This window comes from Sinohyriopsis cumingii, chromosome 15, assembly GCF_028554795.1.
Source record: "Sinohyriopsis cumingii isolate HCF-2022 chromosome 15, ASM2855479v2, whole genome shotgun sequence".
Taxonomy (NCBI): domain Eukaryota; kingdom Metazoa; phylum Mollusca; class Bivalvia; order Unionida; family Unionidae; genus Sinohyriopsis; species Sinohyriopsis cumingii.
In genome coordinates this window covers 100,857,063-100,874,941 of record NC_142975.1, presented here as the reverse complement: position 1 = coordinate 100,874,941, position 17,879 = coordinate 100,857,063, and the positions used below count along the sequence as shown (strand labels likewise).

Sequence of the window (17,879 nt, the reverse complement as noted above, 5' to 3'; positions counted from 1 at the left end):
TTCTAGCTCTATTAGTATGAAACTTCTGAAGGGGTGTTTTCTTTGTCGTCTCTTTCTTCTTTGTCCTTGTTTCTTCGGGGTTTTGCTTGTCGATGATGACATTTTGGAGAAATTCTTTGTCTTGCGTCAATGCGGCAGCTTTCAAATCGTGCAATCCTCGTGTCGCTATCGGTTTCAATACCGAAACCACCGAACAAAAGGCCAATTTCAGCTTATCTCATAAACCATGTCCTCGCTTTCTAACAACACCTCGGTACTCTGAATACATGATTTACAACTCGTTGGATAATCATTTTTGAAAATGGAGTTTCACTGTGACTTTCCCATTGCTGAATGGAATATTATGTCCCAGATCTTTGTATAGTTATTTCGACAGTGTCAAAGTACATTTTACTGGCGAGTAAATAACGAGGATGTGCAGCTTCGCGGTGAACATGATAGGTGTTTCCCTTTCCTCGACAGTATTCGTGGCAGAATCCACTTTGAAAGGAATGACACACAGTAACGGTACGGATGTGTGTCTCACCACGTTATACTCGACTACATCGGAATACACAAAGATCAAATTCAGTCATTGGTTCAGTTCTACCGGATAACGAAATAACTTCACAAAAGAATCGTTGTCGGAAATGACTGGTAATTCATTTTTCCTGATCATTTTCAACCTCAACTGAACGTCCCTGCCCCAAATTTCAAACAATTCAGGACAAAATTTAATGAACACCACTTTCTCTTTCGTAACTTGAATCAGCAGGCGACGAGCCACTTTATGACACTCTATCTTAACACTTTGCTTTTTCTCCAGGGCTTTGCCAAAAACTGCCTTGAACTTATCAGCAATCATGTCCACCATATGTTGACCACTAAAATAATACCCTGGGGGAATTATAAACATACAATTGTATATTTTTTGGGGGGTATGCTTAAAATTAGTGTATTCTGAATGAGCAAACAAGTAGTCTTGCTCTTGTCTGTCATGAACTTTGACCTAACAAATGTTTTGATTTGGAAGGACTTTAGTAATTGTGTATGGTGAATGATTTCCACCAAAGCCATTTCCCAGTGAGTTTCGTGATCTAATTGGATGGCCGTAGGTACTTTTTCCGTATAACAGCATAAGGTGTTGTTAGGAAATACCTCCATGGAAATGTCACTGGGTACGATTACGTAAAATTGGTTGATTTTATTCATAATTCCAGAGTTCTGCTGTCCGAAGCGTCACTCGAAGTCAGAGTGGTATCTCCGCCCAAAATGTTGTTGGTGTTGTAGGGGACTCCGTTGTTTCCGTTCAAGGAGTATTTAGGGAAGGATTGGGTAGAAGGTGTCCGATGAGCTGCTCAGTAAATTAGTCCACAGTTCTTTGTCTCCTTGTTGAAAGCTCACATTGGCAATGGCAGCACCGATAGCAAAATACACCAAAAAGATTTGGCCGAAAAGGACGATTTGCGTTTTAGGCACACGTTCTCCACACCACACCCACAAGGGATGCTTTTGTAGATATTGCAGAGAAGAACTGGGTGAACGATTGGTCACTGCAGTGGTAGCGGTAGCTGAGATTATGTGAAAAGGCATGATGGTCATTTCTCTTTATGATCGATGACTTGTGAAGTTTATATATAATTTCCAACATACTTTGATTTCTTTGACAGGACGTTTTCCCACTTTACGGATTCTGCGTTCGAGAATGCTTTCGCTGTCGTAAACCTTGTCTTCTTTTTTGGTGACACATTGTAACTCTTGCAAGTAAAGCGTTCCTTTTAAAACTTCCCAGTACATGTCTTCAAATGTATAAAAGGTAGGATGACGGTCACGCACTCGTTCAGTGACATGAAACAGTTCAGTGGTCCAGTTGGGTAAGTAGCCTTTGTCGAAAGTGCGTTTGGTTTTGCCAATGCACACACAGTCTCCTACTGACAACACTCCACTTTTCTTGGGGTAGACCACTGTCGAGGATATACCAAACAGTCGCTCGGAAACGATCACTTAACTGTCGGTAGTTGCTTCTAGGGGGACACCTGCAATACTTCGAGGGTGGGTAAGAGTGATTGTACGATTGAACTATGTGTGGTAAGATGTCGATGTACTTGATAGAGTGTTGATGAGTAAAATATTTCCACATGCGTTCTTTCAAGATACTTTTGAAAACGTTCTACGATGCTGGTTTTGGTTTCGGGATTCTCGTTGGTGAAAAATTTAATGTCGCGAATCTTTAATTCGTTTTCGATATCATGGTTCAGAAATTCGGCGCCTTTGTCAGATTGCCATTAAAGAGGGTCACCACCGCTTTGTTTCAACACAAATTGGACGGCTCGCACTAACTCGCTGCTCGATTTGTTAGTCAATGGCACGATCTAGGCACATTTGGAAAAGATGTCGATGACGCTGGAAATATTTGTAGCCACGAATGAAGGTGGCCTTATGAGAGACACCGACCTAATTGGCTTGCCATTGTTAATCGATGCCCTCCACCCGGGTGCGCCTTCTGGACAATTTTCATCAAATCTATTTGTGTAAAGTGTACGTAGCTTGTTCTTGTATCCTTCCTTGCGTATGAGGTATACAGAGACTTTTCAGACGTTGTGTTTGTGTGTGTGTGATGTTGATTTTCAACGCAGCTTTAACAATGTTTCAGTTATATCGCTACGATACCTGCAGTGTGTCAGTTTATATTGATGTCTAGCACTGGGGCATCATGCCGCAGACATATGGCATGATGTCCCACCGAGTCACATTACCCTGACACCTGGCCGATCAGTCCTGGCACTAACCGCATAATGCTGTGCTCCAAGCGAGGCAATTTTTCAGATGCGTTTTGGCAGCACGATACAATTTCTGAACTCCCCCGTAACCAACAGGAAAGGATGGATCATAGTAAATGATATCTAACATCTTCTCCAGTTTTTGATAAGTCACCCACTCTTTGCTGAAGCTAATTTTGGACGGGACGAGATGGTGGTTTGGAAATGAATCTACGTTCTGTTGCGCTAAGGTAGTGGTGGATGTGGTAATGGACTGGCTTTGGTCTTTTCATTTTTCACTTCTTTCTTCCCTCCTTTGATTTTCGCTGCTTTCATTTTAACCCAAGCTTTCAGTTCTTCTTGTTGGGGTGTTGGTTAAGAGGTGAATAAGGACGCTGCAATCTAGCTAGGAATGGGAGCTGCTGACGGTGTTTGAAAGATTAATTGTACCTCTTCTCCGGCAGGAATTAGTGGGGCCGTGTCTGACTAAAATGCTGGCGGTGGTGGTTTTGTGAGTGATTGACCTTTCATCAAGACCTTAAAATCTTTCAGAGTGGGCAGAGCTGTTTCATCTAAAGCTTTCTAGTAAAATAGTTGTAGTGATTGCAAGAGTTGACCGTACTTTTGCGATATTTCTGTTTTGGACAAAATGTTGCGATCCGTCAACGACTGCAATGAGTATTGTAACTGGGACAGCTCGGTCAAATTCGGATTGGCGGGTAAACTTAGGGTCCGTTGTTCTTGCCAACGATGGTATTCCATCCATCTTTTGTAAGGCATTAAAGCCAGTTTTCGTCCTTCCATTCAATTTCTAGGGTCGCGTCTGAGATCTTTGGACTCCAGAGGTCCCTTTTATCTTGCTCACACGAGTCCTTCCAGCATTTTTTCCCAATATTCATTTCAGCAAGGGTCCTAACAACAGAGGCAAACTTTGTCCCCGTTGTACCAATATCTTCTTCTGACGAATAGGTATTTTCTTTTGAACTATTTGGCAAAGAACGTGTCAAAGTATAGAACGCATTGCCAATGGTTGTCGTTACATCGTATCAACTTGAAGACAGGCATCACGAATCGTGGAGTGGTTCGCAACGGTCTAAATCGGGACAGTTCTTTCTTGGACAAATCCAGTAAACTCTGTAACATGTCCGATCTCTCTGGGCCTTTCATGTTGGGAGCAGGCAACTTGTGAGCAGTTGCTACTGCAGCTAAAGATGAGAAGTTTTTGGAAGTGCGGGTTTCCTTTGTTTGATCACATGAGGAAAAACGGGTGTCAAATTGGGTTTGGCATGAGAGTCCCCAAACTTGAATGATGTATGTTTAAAAGGATTACAATGAACTATCGGTCTTGGACGTTTTTCCTTTTTATACTAGTCATAATGAAGTCTCGAGCTTGTACTTCTTTCATTTTTATGTCTCTTTTTGGAAGTTTTCCTTTTTTTTCCCTGTACAATGGTACTACATTCTATAAGGTACCGTCATAAATTTACAGCAGTGTGATGGGTGAAAGGCCATAGAAAGTTCGGGACAGAGCGGAGACCATCGAGTGTATTCCAGAATACCTAAATCTTTAGAGACATGCATCGATCCATTAGCAACTTAAGACCACAAATGAAACATTGTACTTCGTATCCCAATCAGTTTCAGGGCCCAAGTAGACAAATCCTGTCCTAGCTAAAACATTCGAAGTAGGTAATCCTTCTCTATCTATGGGTCGTTTTTGAAACGTTTCCAATCAACGGCACAATCACAATAGTCAGGCAAAAAGACAGGAAAATGGTATGGTTTGAACTCGGAGTTCTCATTGGGTTTCTCAGTGGCCAATTCATCCTTCTTCTTGGTGTCTATCCTCTTGGGACCATTTCTTTTATACCGACATGTCCATACGGTAAAGTGAAGTTATTGAGAAGCCCCACGCGTTTGTGGCACACAATTTGATAGACTTTTTCCAAAGGTCGACTAACGGTTTGTTGAGTGGGGTTTTTCGTGCGGTCCTTAGGTGGTCAATTTAAAGTTTCCATCCTGTCCGGACTGCAAAGCCTATTTCAATACACCACAGCTTACCACTATACTAGTGCGATAATTGAGAGTCACTCCTTTCACTTTACACTTCGTGTGCACTTCTTGTGTTTCCCATTATTCGTAGCCGTAGTTTTTGCGACCGCCACTAACAAAACTTAGAATCTTCTTGACGGGGTGTTCGTCTGTCCATGCTCCTGAACGGACTCATTCAATGTAGGTGCAGCTCTTCGTGTCAAAGTACAGGACGCAATCATCTAATAAGTCTAAAGCTTCGTACAATTTTAAGCGAGCTTGGGCTGTCATGTAAGCCGCAATGATGACATTTCCAAATTTATCGGCTTGTACATAGTTCATTTCTTCTTCGTAATTGACTAAGATCAAATTCTCAGGAATGACGTCCATGAATTTCATGTATTTGGCTTTGTCGTTAATTATCTGGAAGTACCGTGAAGGTTCTGTCAAATATTTCGTCTTTGGTAAACCTTGTGCCATTTTGCCCCACAAGCAAGTTAACATCACTTTGGCAAACGATCGCCTTCCTTCGTTTTTCTCCACCTGGTCTAACGTGATGCCTTCCTGCTCCCAGTATTTCTCTCTGAATTTCAGTTCGTCTTCGAGAGTGTGGCACCAGGAAGGATAGTCGGTGGCTTCCTGTTTCAGGTTCAAAAAGGCATATATGTAGTCTGCGAAAATGCCTTTCTGAGTTTCTTCACCCTTATGGTACTGTTCTGTCTTTGGAAAGTGGTAAATTGTGCACACTTCTAACAGTTGGTATCCCATGTCCAGAGCTTTAAACAATTGCACGCTGACCCACGTTCTCATCCAGGCGCATTCTTCCTGAGTGTGCTGACAAGGCTGGTCTTAGTTGCACGTTTCGGCACAAGTACGGCACAAGGGAAGTTTTCCTTGGCAATAGTGAGGTAAATCGGGATAGTACAAGTCCGTGGGAGGCAAGACTTTGCACTTGATCAAGCCTTCGTATTGTCGGCTGTTGTCCAGGTCAATGAGTTCCGTTAGCAATTGGAGGTGCTCTGCGGGAAAGCGACAATATTTTCACATGTAAGGATACAGCGAACACATGTGCAAGTATTTGATTTCTTCTCCTTTTAATTCATCAGCGTGGTACAGCAAACATATGGCATTCGTCCGTCCTCCATACAAACTCGACCGTGGGTTTAGTTGGTCCACCAACTTTTAACTTTCCAGGATGGATTTAAACTCGGGATCGGTTTTCAAATGGTGTTCGCTCCTGAGAGACACAGAAATTGGGAATATAAATGCTGGTCTCTTGCGTCCATTCGAAATCGAAAATGATGAAGTTCCATTTCTTCCGGTCATATTCCTCCTCTTGTTTGGAATGGTATTTTTGAATGTAGCATTCGTGTTCCAAGTCCACGATTTGGTGAAAAATGTGACCTCGTTTCTTTCGTCGACATACGTGTGATTTAGCACTGTTGGTACGTATGTCTTTTAAACAAGTGGGGACACAATCTCAGCAGTTGACAAGTTCTTTTCTGATGTGAACCTTGCGTCCTTAGATGTTGTCCCATTAAACTAAAGTCCCATTGTCCCCAAAGTGCCAGTCCTGTATTTTCCCATGTTAAATTCATATTGTCCCTAATCGTGCACATGACATTTTTGACTGGGATTTAAATTGTCCATAAACAGACCCCATTCACTACTGCCAAAGAGTCAGAATGTTTAATCATGTAATGTGACATTATGCAATATTGAGATAAGTCAGCTTAAGGAGCCATTGTACAAGTCCGCTGTGCAAGAATGGGGGCAGGGATAATTGGCTAGTTGTTTTAGTGACCTGACCTAAATTGGTACATGTCAAATGTAAAAATAATCAGAATAACGTTAACATATTTGCTGTCTATTTTTTTGGCAGTAAACCATGCATCCATAACAAAATCAGCAATAGATCACTGCAAATAATAAATATACATTGTATTCTATCTTCAAAAGTTACTAACGAAAGTAAGTGCACACAGAAGCATAAGCCAACCTGAATACCTAATATCTACGGAATGAACTTGTACTTATGAAATGTATATTTTCTGCTTTAGAGATATGTAAACATTATGCAGGTCAGTGGATATATCCATTAACGCTGAATTTCGACTTGCAAATCAATTTGATGAGTGGGAGTTTATATAGACTTGTATAATGCTTTAACTAAAATCTCTATATGGAATTGACTTTGTATCCTAATCCCCACCACATTTTGGAGTTAGAATTGATTGTATGGGCAATGACGGACCTCCAACAAACAGTATAATCATTCGGTTAATGACAAGAATGTTTTCAACAAGACGCTTTATGTTGACCCAAATATATGCTGATAACCCATCCTAAGACATGCAATTATGTAAACTAAGACAGGAAGTAGCATGTTTGATAATAAACAGTAAATTATTCCATGCCTTTAACTTAACTGGTTTCGTTCCTGTAAATGTATAATGCTACCCTTAGCAGTTTGATTGCCAGACCGTTGAGCTCATGATCTAAGTTTTGTAGGATTGAGACCCATGAAAGACAGCTTATTTCGACAGCTGTCTCAAATTGTCCTAGAGAAAGGCATATAGCTCCCATGTATTCAGCATTATAATGCCAACAATGTGTTAAAGCTACCTTTAAAACCAACCAACAAACAAGCAACCTGACAAGATGATACACCAGCTGGGTGAAATCAGTAAAAAGACAAAAAAAATTAGGAGCTATGCCATATAATGTTATATGCAAAGTTTAGGTATTATCAAGCATAGTATCTTGGAATTTCCAAATTCTGAAAAATGTTTAACTTTTACATCTTTTCCACCTATACTAAATATGAAAATTTTAATTTGAACACTAGTGTCTCTAGATGAGAAACTTACCTGGAGTAGATGGCCTGAAAGGATAATATCTCTATAATGCTCACAGTTCGATATGTCAAGACTTGAAATAATATTCCACATGAAAAGAAGTACTAACAAAGAGAGATGGCGATGGAAGGAAGGAAGGAAATATTGATGCAGAAATATAGATTCCACAAGCAAAGAAGTACTAACAAAGAGAGATGGGGATGGAATGAAGGAAGGACATATAGAAGCAGAAAGAACAAAGGGAAATGAAATATATATATTAAAAGAATTAAAACTGGCAAGGAGAGCACGCTTTATCAGCTTTTGATATTGAAAACCATATCTATTAGGACTCCCATTTGAAGAAAATGATTAGATTAGTACTTTCCTTGATCATGTTGAGAAAGTTGCAGAAAACCTAAAATTGCCAATAGAGCCTTGGACTTTGTTTTTTGCATCTCGTACTTATTGGCAAAGCTCTTGAAGTCTACTCTTCAATGTCAGTAAAGCAGAGTACTGACTATGATGTAGTTAAGAAATATATCTTGACAGGTCATGAACTGGTACCTGAGGCATATTGATAAGTGTTTCAGAAATTGTAGAAAGTCAACTGAAAAACATGTATCTAAATTGCTAGGACAAAAGTCAACTATTTGATAGGTGGTGCTTGGTAAAGAAGGTTGATCAAGATAACGATAACTTCATACAGCTCATATTAATTGGAGAGTTCAATAATTGCATTTACACTGATGACAAAACCTAACGAGATGATCAAAAGGTCGAATGTTTAGAAAATGCTGCTTGTACAGCTGATGATTAGTCCTTGACTCACGGAGTTTCTTCTGTCAGTAATTTTCCACTCTGCTATCTCAGTGAGCAAATAGTGGAGACTTTAGAAAATGCTGATTGAGCAACTAATGACTCATGAAGATTCATTTGCCACTGTCTTCCTCTCAACAGTTACATGGTAAAGATTCATCGCAGTCTTATACATACACTTCCAAATCTTAACATTTAAAAATCAAAATTCTGATAAGAATAATTTGAAATTCTTATATCTTCCTATGTGTACTTATTACCTATAACGGATACATTATTTCTGGTTGTTAGAGGTCGAAAATTGGCAACAAAATAAAGGCAGGTCTATTCCAAATGATCCTTTTTCTAAGATGTCAGTGTCATGGTCATGTATTGAAAACAATTTGTTGAGTCAAACAAACCTTAATGTGATTCTGTTTTGGAAACTAATGAACAATTTGTTCTTTATCACTTATTGATGATTCTGCCATGCATAACTCTATTAAGATAGGGATATTTCAGACTTATTTGTTATCAGGTACTTTACTTTTGTCTAACAAATATTATTTTAGTGAAGTGTTCTAGATCAGGGAGTTATGTGTGGCTTTTTTAATGTTCCACCCCAATGTAATAAGCTGACATCAGATGAACGGTAATTTTCTGAGTCAAAATGTCATTAATTTTCCCTTATAGTTTGGAAAATGACTAAGCAGTGCCTTTCATGATGATGCTCCTGCTCGTATTATTAGGCTACCTTCATACCCATGCAGGTTATGTAAGAATACAGGAATTTTGTTTTGTTTGCGTGCATTTGTAATTGTAAGTTGCATGCTATGTGTGCAGCTCCTCCATGCACGCCAGTGATATGGATGTGATCAAGAACTCAAGCAGCTACACTTTCACGTTCAGTTCCATTAACTCCTTCACAGATCCAGCAGTTAGTGGCCTCCTAAATCTCGAATATTCTCGCTTGTCATAAGCTTATCTATTGGCAAATATAACTGTTGCCAGACCCATTTCACCATAACTTCACAAAAAATAACCTCATGCGAGTCAGGACCATAATAGGACATTGGTGGCTTAGTTTTTCCAGCACTCATTACTACTTTATAATAAAACCTACACGGGGGTTGGTCAAATACATCTGTTGTATTTGCTTTATGGTCATTGGATGCAAATGTTTTTTTCCACTGGAATACTGAAACATTTAAAATGTGTATACATTATATATGAACTTTTCATCTTTGTTTGTAGTGTAGTAAATTTCAAAATGTTTTTGTCTGGTTATATCATTATCGTTAAATTGATTTTTCAATGATCCCATCACAATAAAAGTCATGGTTCTCAATCACGTTTTGGGTGTTATATACATGCATGAAACATCTGCAAGAAACTTTTTACCCATGTTCTTACTTTGTTGGTTAATCAAATGAGAAAGATTCTTTATCCATACGTAATGAAATAGCAATTCCAAACCAATCATATCATTCGAAAGAAAAAATTGCGGAGAATGCACAAGTGGATGAAACGTTTATCCTAAAGTAAACACACTAACATCATTCCTCGGGTTTGTTGTTTCACATTTGTTCAGTGCGGTAGTAGCCTGTATGGGAAATTCTATATTAACAAGATTAAGTTCACCCAGGTTCTGCCAGTATTTACAAGGCTGGTCTTGATTATCACTAGCCAGATAAAATGATGACAAAAGTTCACATTGAAAACATTGATCATATGTTTAATTACATTTATCAATGACTGCAGATGAAAAAAGTTTGGTTTTGGAGTATAACTCAATCCATGAAACACTGTTGGTGTTGAGGAAAATGCACCTCAACATATGTATATGTCAAAAGTCCATTCTGATTCTTCTATGATGGATTTTTCCAATTTTTCAAAATTAGTTTTAATTCTTTAATCGATTTCATCATTGATAGCTTTGATGTCTTCATGATTCAAACATGTCTGAGAACCATTGTAAATCCATGGGGTTGTGATTTTAAATCCATTGGAATAACCAAATGTGCATTGAGGACAATATCTGCTTTAACTCCCGAGGAACCATATTGTTGTAATGCCGATATAATTTCTAGAATCATATTAGATAACAGCTGTTTAAAGTTTTTTCCTGGTTTGAATGCATATGGGGTACACTACATACTTTTCTGATTCACTGTTGTGCTTTTGAAACTTTAATTCTGGTACATGCACTTGCTGTGCATTTTCCGCAGCCTCATTACGAATAGCATGCGTAATGTGCCAGAGACATTCTCGTTCACGAAATTACGCATCAGTCTTGGTAGCAGTGAAAGGTGTATTGCAATGTTGGTTTGGCTTTCCTCCCCGTGACTGTTTATTCATCCCAATGGTGGTTATATTTATTCTCAAACAGATCTGATAATACAAGTGTGTCAGCTTATTTGGCACCCATTGGTATTCTTATATTACACTCACATACTAATTGTTTTAGCTGTAGTACCGTTACTCTTGCGTTAGCATCCTGTTGTGGATTATTTGTAAGAACAAGTTCATTCAATGCAACCATGAGTTCCAATAAGTCACTTATGTAATCAGGCTTATGTTGGTATTGCATTTTTTCTGTGATTTGTTTCAACTGATGCACAGCTGGCATGCATATACAATTAAATATTATTCTCTAATTGAAGATCCCACCAATTACTTGCTTTAATTATTGTTCTCTACCAATAACAGAAAACGGCTATCTCTTCAATCCTTGCTCTTATTTCATTTATTTTGGTGCGTATATCTTCAACAACTCCAGGCATTTATGCAGTCACAGGTGTTTGTATATAACATGTACAGCTGATCTCTGATCGCATGTGTGATAATGGTCATGAATATATCCACATGGTCAGCAAAGCTGAGTATTTGATTGGGCTCCAATGTCACATTTTATACATGGTTGAGCACCTCTGCCAACATAAGCACTGTAGATTTTTTCAGTAATGCCACTGTTTTATCTCTTCCTCAGCCTCTAGTAGTACTGTGAACACCACTAATTGGAATAGTTGGAATCGATCCTCACGTTATATATTTTCCCTCCTGGCATTAGATAAAATAGCTTTCAAAAAGGATTTGATCTCAAATAAGCCAAAGTGATCCATCACTGAGTATTACATTAACTCAAAAATAGAACGATATTGTGCACGTGTATTTAGTAATGTCCAATGTATTTCAAATTTCCTCAGTATTTATTTCCTTGTGTCTGATTATAGATGCTTTGAATTTCCTCAGGTGCTCATGCTGCTGTACGTTTGCATTGTATTATATCATTTTGTAAAACATGTACTGTTGATCAGCGAATGTGGATAATGGCATCGTTATATAAGTACCTAAAATATCTAATTGATTTACACTTGGATATTTTCAATGCTGCTACAATATGCACTGCTAATATCATCAGAGTATTCACAGTTTTCATATGTACTAAGTGATTTAGTCAATATCAAATTAAGTTGTATCATTTTCTGCTCAAAACCTTAATCAAGCCTCCATTTTAGCTGTTCTAAGATCATTCCTAAGTTAATTACTTTATCATTATGATCTGAATATATGTTTGTAAATGTATATAACAATGTTTGATAAGTCTGTGATGGATTCAATTGAAACAGTGATTTAAGCTTTTCTGTATGTTATTGATATGTCTGTCCTCTGCTAATGTTTTTAGTTGAGAGCTCTATAGATTATTTTAAAATAATGAGATAATCGATCAAAGAATTGTTCTCCATTATTTGCGAGGATATCTTTTTATTATAAAAGCAGATGTCTGTTAACGTTATGCTTGTTAATTACTACCTTTGAGAATATTGGATTGTGACTATTTTTAAGGTGTTAAATATGAGGTTATTTCAATCAAGCTAATGTGTGCTCTTCATATTGATTACCACATTTTCTTTTCAACCCGAGACAAGCTCACAGCTTACTAAATGACATAATAGATCACAGTGGCCATTGAAATCATACGTCCCTCACAGTTTGTATGCAAGCTACATATTTCAGGGTTTGTGCGAACCTTGAACAACCATGGGTTTTCAAATTCCTTTTCTTGTCCTTCAATACACTTGAATTTTCTAGAAATTTGACCAGACATTGACTGTCTCCTTAAATTTTAAATTCTCTAGAATTTTATGAAAAATGAGATATGTTTATGCATTTTGTTTTTGTTGTGCTGTTCATATTGTGGAAAAATAACATTCCATGTTTCAGTAGATATGTTATCTGCTAAATGTATACAAATACCAGTAGTCTCCTTTACACAACATTATACATTCTGGGAGTATAGGCTTGTATTATTTCGTGAATGGTGTAAGTTGGTTGTTAATGTCAGAAACAATCGCTTATGGAAGGTCAACAAGTAAAAACAATGAGAATGAAAAATCCTGAGCCGTTGTTATAAATAAGCTTCTTGTCGTCTTCATGAAACATAGCGAGAATGATAGGAATATATAGACTGGCTTTGAAAAAGTACAAAATGAGCCGACAAACATGCCACTTTCCATGTGGAAAGCACACTGATGTTTTGGCAGTTGGAGAGCCGGCAAATGGAAAAAAAGCATTTTGCATTATTGAAATCAAGCAGACCTGTTGTCACAATTATAGACGTGTTTACATATCCAGAGTTCAGTATGGATAAGCTAGTTAATGACACCATGCCAGCATCTACAGTCCATCTCTTATTAGCCTGAATCGGGTATTTTAGCTGCAAGTGCATCAGAAGTTGAAAACAAACTGTTGGTGTATTTTTCTCGGTCTTTTTCTTCTGTGGTTCACCGCTCCGGTGGCCTAATGGTTAGAGCGTCCGCCTCGGAAGCTAGAGGTCTCGGGTTCCAACCCCTGCAGAGTCATACCAAATGCTTCCAAAAATGGTACTAACAGCTCAGCATTAAGAGGTTAATGTTAGCACTGGTCTACCTGGAGTCAAGTTAATGTGACTGGGTGGGACATCATGCTACGTGTCTGCGGCATGATGCCCCAGTGCTAGACATCACTATAAACTGCCACACTGCAGACACCGTAGCGACTGTAAAAAGCTACGTTAAAAATCCTAATCCCACACTCTTCTGGATTGCAGCACGTGTACATTTTGCATCAGATGTAGTTTCACTTAAATAATTTAAATTACAGATTGCTTACTAGCACAGTTATTCCATCTTTCAATCTTTACTTTACCAGTTTTAGAGGCATTATAGCTTGTATCTTCATTCCATGTTACTCTTTGGGAATATGGGTTCTGTCTTTGGACTGTCATTTATTTTTACTTTTGCATATAACTGTATGAATCCTGTATCTATAACTGCTATCAGCCTTACATCAAATTGACTTTTATGTCAACATATACAACCATCTGCGCATTAAAATCTGAATTACTTAAGAAATTTGTTTTTGGTTGTTAGACTGACACTGGCAATGTTGTATTTGATAGCATATTGATGTTGCTGTTTAATATATTGCCTGCGTTTAGGCAGTGTATCTAAACCTCATATTATAAGTTAAGAGTCCTATCGAAAAATGTGCATGTCACCCTCCACATAAAAGCTAATTCAAAACAATGTTACCCATTACATAGTAAGTCTACCAGAGATCTGTAAGCAGGATCACTAGCCCTTAATAATCTTTAATTGTTTTGTGCTTGTCTTTTTGATATTGGCAATAAGAAATTGATTTTCATTACAGTAAAAATGCAAGCTTGTATTAATTGTATTAATTTAACTTTGACATTTATTTGATACCAAATATTAAGAAGCTGCTTGATTAAATCAATATGGCTTATTACTCTTTGCGTTTATGTATGCAAAATAAAATGTACCGATTCGCATTATTCATATTGGAATCAACCGAGTAATTTAACCGTATTAAAGAGCTCTTAAGACCGACTATCATTTTAGACAAAGACTCGTGCAACGTTGTGCATAATAATACCCTGTACAATCTCAAATACTTGTCTACTGTAGCAGTGTTGTAGTAGGTTTTCAAGTTACGTATCTATACTGCGATCTTCCAAGACTTGATTTGGCCACTTCACTTTTGGAAATTAATAATAGCTATAAATCAGATCAAGGTATTCTACAGTTTTTCACAGATGGAACTTATAGGAAACGTCTCAGACTCCTGCAGTAGAACCTTCAAAAGTTGGCCCCAAATATAATTGTCGTATACTGTACTCGTACATATATTGGTACATTAAGAAATACAGCAACACAAATTTTGTTTGTGGTACCCAGCTCTAGCACATAGGGTATGTAAGACTCTAAAATGATGTCTACGTAGAGTCAGACTGCTTAATATATTGGATTTTTTGCAACAATTCTTGAACAAAAACTAGATTTAAAGAATGTGTTTATTCTTCAGATATTAGAATTATGTTTGTTTTTTATTTTTATTTTGTTTCTTCATAATGAATTGTATGGAATAAAGGTTATTTTCACAGAGTTAGATGCAGTTCAGAAAAGAGCAAGATACAAGATGAATTAAGCTTGAATCAGATTGGTTTTGTTTCTTTAATGTATGGGTAGAGCATTGTCATCATATGATTCATTGCACTTTCAGATGGCTATAATACTCAGCAGATAAATAGAAAAAAGCAAAGGAAGAAAATGACTAATCATGAATTTCTGCAAATTATTTGAGGCCAGTTGAGTGCATTGCTTAGATCATGGTACTCATGCTATCTTGTGTAATTAAAAAATTAACAATATTCTGGGCATCTATATCCCGGTTTTATGTGATATTATTCTCTGAAAGAAATTTATGTAATTTTCTGTTATTTAAATGGTGTTTATTACAACATTTTACAGGCGAACCCGGGAAACCATACAAATTTAATTCCATCAATTTACAGAAGAACCAGATAACTTTGTCATGGTATCCTGGTTTCCATGGTGGCTTCGACCAGACGTTTGCTATACAGATTAGCATGGACAACATCATATGGCAAAATGCGTCGTTGGTAACTGGAGGAAAGGGTGAAGAATTACTTAATACAACAATCACAGAACTAAAGCCAAATACAGTCTATTACTTCAGAATATATGCATTTAATGTCAAGGGGAATGGCGAACTGGCAGATGAGGTGATCTCAGGCAAAACATTATCAGGTTAGTGACCAGTTACAATCTTTTTTGCTCTCCACATCAGATTTCACATTATAAGTCAATTACCCCAATGATAGCTATATATGCCAAACATGACCAACACAAATACGATATACATGTTATGATGCAATATAGGTCTACTTTTATACTTCAAGGTAGAATGGAATGTATAATCTAATTTTTGGAAGATAACCCCAGCCATAATTTTACACAATAGAGGCAGATATATAATTTCTAATTGTGTCAAAACAATTAGCACATTCCTTACTTTTTGGACAAATTTTATAACGGCAGTATTACGGGATAAACATATTGCATGAAAAAACGAAATGTAAACACACAAACTCAACAAAAAAGTAAAATGTGAAATATATGTGAGAGCGACCATTTTGTTTAAGAGTTTAACAGTAATATAGATATATACAATCATAGTGTTTTCTGATTACAGAATGATTACCTGAAAACCATCATATTCTGTATTTAGCATATATTTAAATATGCATTGGAGAAGCCTATTTTTGCGACAATAGTGTAATTATTAAGATTCATTCAGTCACAATATTTAATAACTTTGATTATTAAAATGTTATAATTAAGAATTTTTAAATGTTTATGTACGTGTCTATGTCGATGACATTGAACACATGTAATACATGGTTTATGATGGTATGATTACTTTCAGAACCCGTATCTAATTGCAAAGCAATTTTCAGCAAACAAAAATTGTTATAAATACACTTTGACATTTTTTCCAATGCTTAATCAATACATTTCTAGAAACTGTCAAAATACACGGTCAAGTCACTGAATCATAAAGAGCACTTTTGTACAATCGTGTTTATTCAATAACTTCGATTCTTTCTGATGATCAATATTTTTAGGAGTATTGTCATGGTACAATAATTTTCTTTGTAAAGTTGGTATCATATGTTTGGCAACATCACTATTATAATTAACATACTCCAATGCAATACATCCCCATTGCAACACGAAACTAGGCCTCGCGCATATATTATCTTCTTGAATCACGTTTTAGGAATATTGTGATGGTACAAAAAAATTACATTTTAATAGTTGGTATCATAGCTGTGACAACATCACTATATAATTAACATACTCATTCATATATAATCTTCAAAATCACAGTCATTGATAATTACATGCTCGCTCACTAAACACTGCCATAAGAAGATGTTGAAACATGTAATGTATGCTTATTGTTCTCTCAAGGCTCATGACATATCTTTGAATTAGATCACAGACGTATTTTGACTTTCAGACCTCATATTCAGTATTTTGTTTCTTTGTGTCTTTAGAATATTATTTTTATTTTTCTGACCGCCAATTTCAGAACTCAAAATGAACATGAGAGATTACTTCAGGCCCTGACATTGCTCAATTAGTTACCATACAAATGTGAAACTATGGCCAGAAGATATTTCTAAACTACTTAGTGAAGAAAGTACAAAACAAAAACGTTTTCTTGCTTTGCTTGCATTGAAGGAAGGCAATTAAACTACAATCTGTGATTGTTGAAACAATCTTGATAAGTTGTATAACTTATTAAGTGCTGTTTTTTAGTGGAATCTCTCCTGTATGGCTGGTCTTATTAAATGTTAACATATGTGACCAGTAAATCCCATAACAAGTCAAACATGTATTTCTTATAAGTCAGAATACACCAGGAGCTGGCAGGCTATTTTATATAATGTGCCACCTTTTTCCAGATTAATTACAAACTGAGTTAGTGCATGCCAACAGTAAGAGAGTAACACTGTTAAAATCAAGATTTCTCCTGTGAAATGATCATGAACAATTCATGAGCTGGCATGAACTGTTCAAGAATTGTTCATGAACTTGGTTCATGAACCATTCATGAGCTGGCATAAACTGTTCCAGAAATATTCATGAACTGGGTTCATGAACCATTCATGAGCTGGCAGGAACTGATCCAGAAATATTCATGAACCCAGTTCATAAACTATTCATGAGCTGGGAGGAACTGTTCGAGAAATATGCATGAACTGGGTTCATGAACCATTCATGAGCTGGCAGGAACTGTTCAAGACATTTTCATGAACTGGGTTCATGAACCATTCATGAGCTGGCAGGAACTGTTCAAGAATTATTCATGAACTGGTTCATGAACCATTCGTGAGCTGGCATGAACTGTTCAAGAATTATTAATGAACTGGGTTCATGAACCATTCATGAGCTGGCACGAACTGTTCAGGTATTATTCATGACCTGGGTTCATGAACCATTCATGAAGTTCATAAACAGGTTCATGAGCTGTTCATGAATATGCAGGGACTTAAAATTGTCAATTCATGACATTTTAAACACATGAACTGTTCATGAATCAA

At 37.1% G+C, this 17,879-nt stretch overlaps 1 protein-coding gene across 1 annotated transcript in view; it reads left to right on the top strand.

Annotated features, from left to right (window-relative positions):
* The window catches only part of LOC149782388 (nephrin-like), a 95,312-nt gene that overhangs the window by 47,356 nt on the left and 30,077 nt on the right, over nucleotides 1-17,879 (top strand). Inside the window, exon 15 of the mRNA XM_089933777.1 lies at nucleotides 15,217-15,516. Coding sequence (XP_089789903.1) covers nucleotides 15,217-15,516 — 300 coding nt within the window. The remainder of the gene's footprint in view (nucleotides 1-15,216; nucleotides 15,517-17,879) is intronic.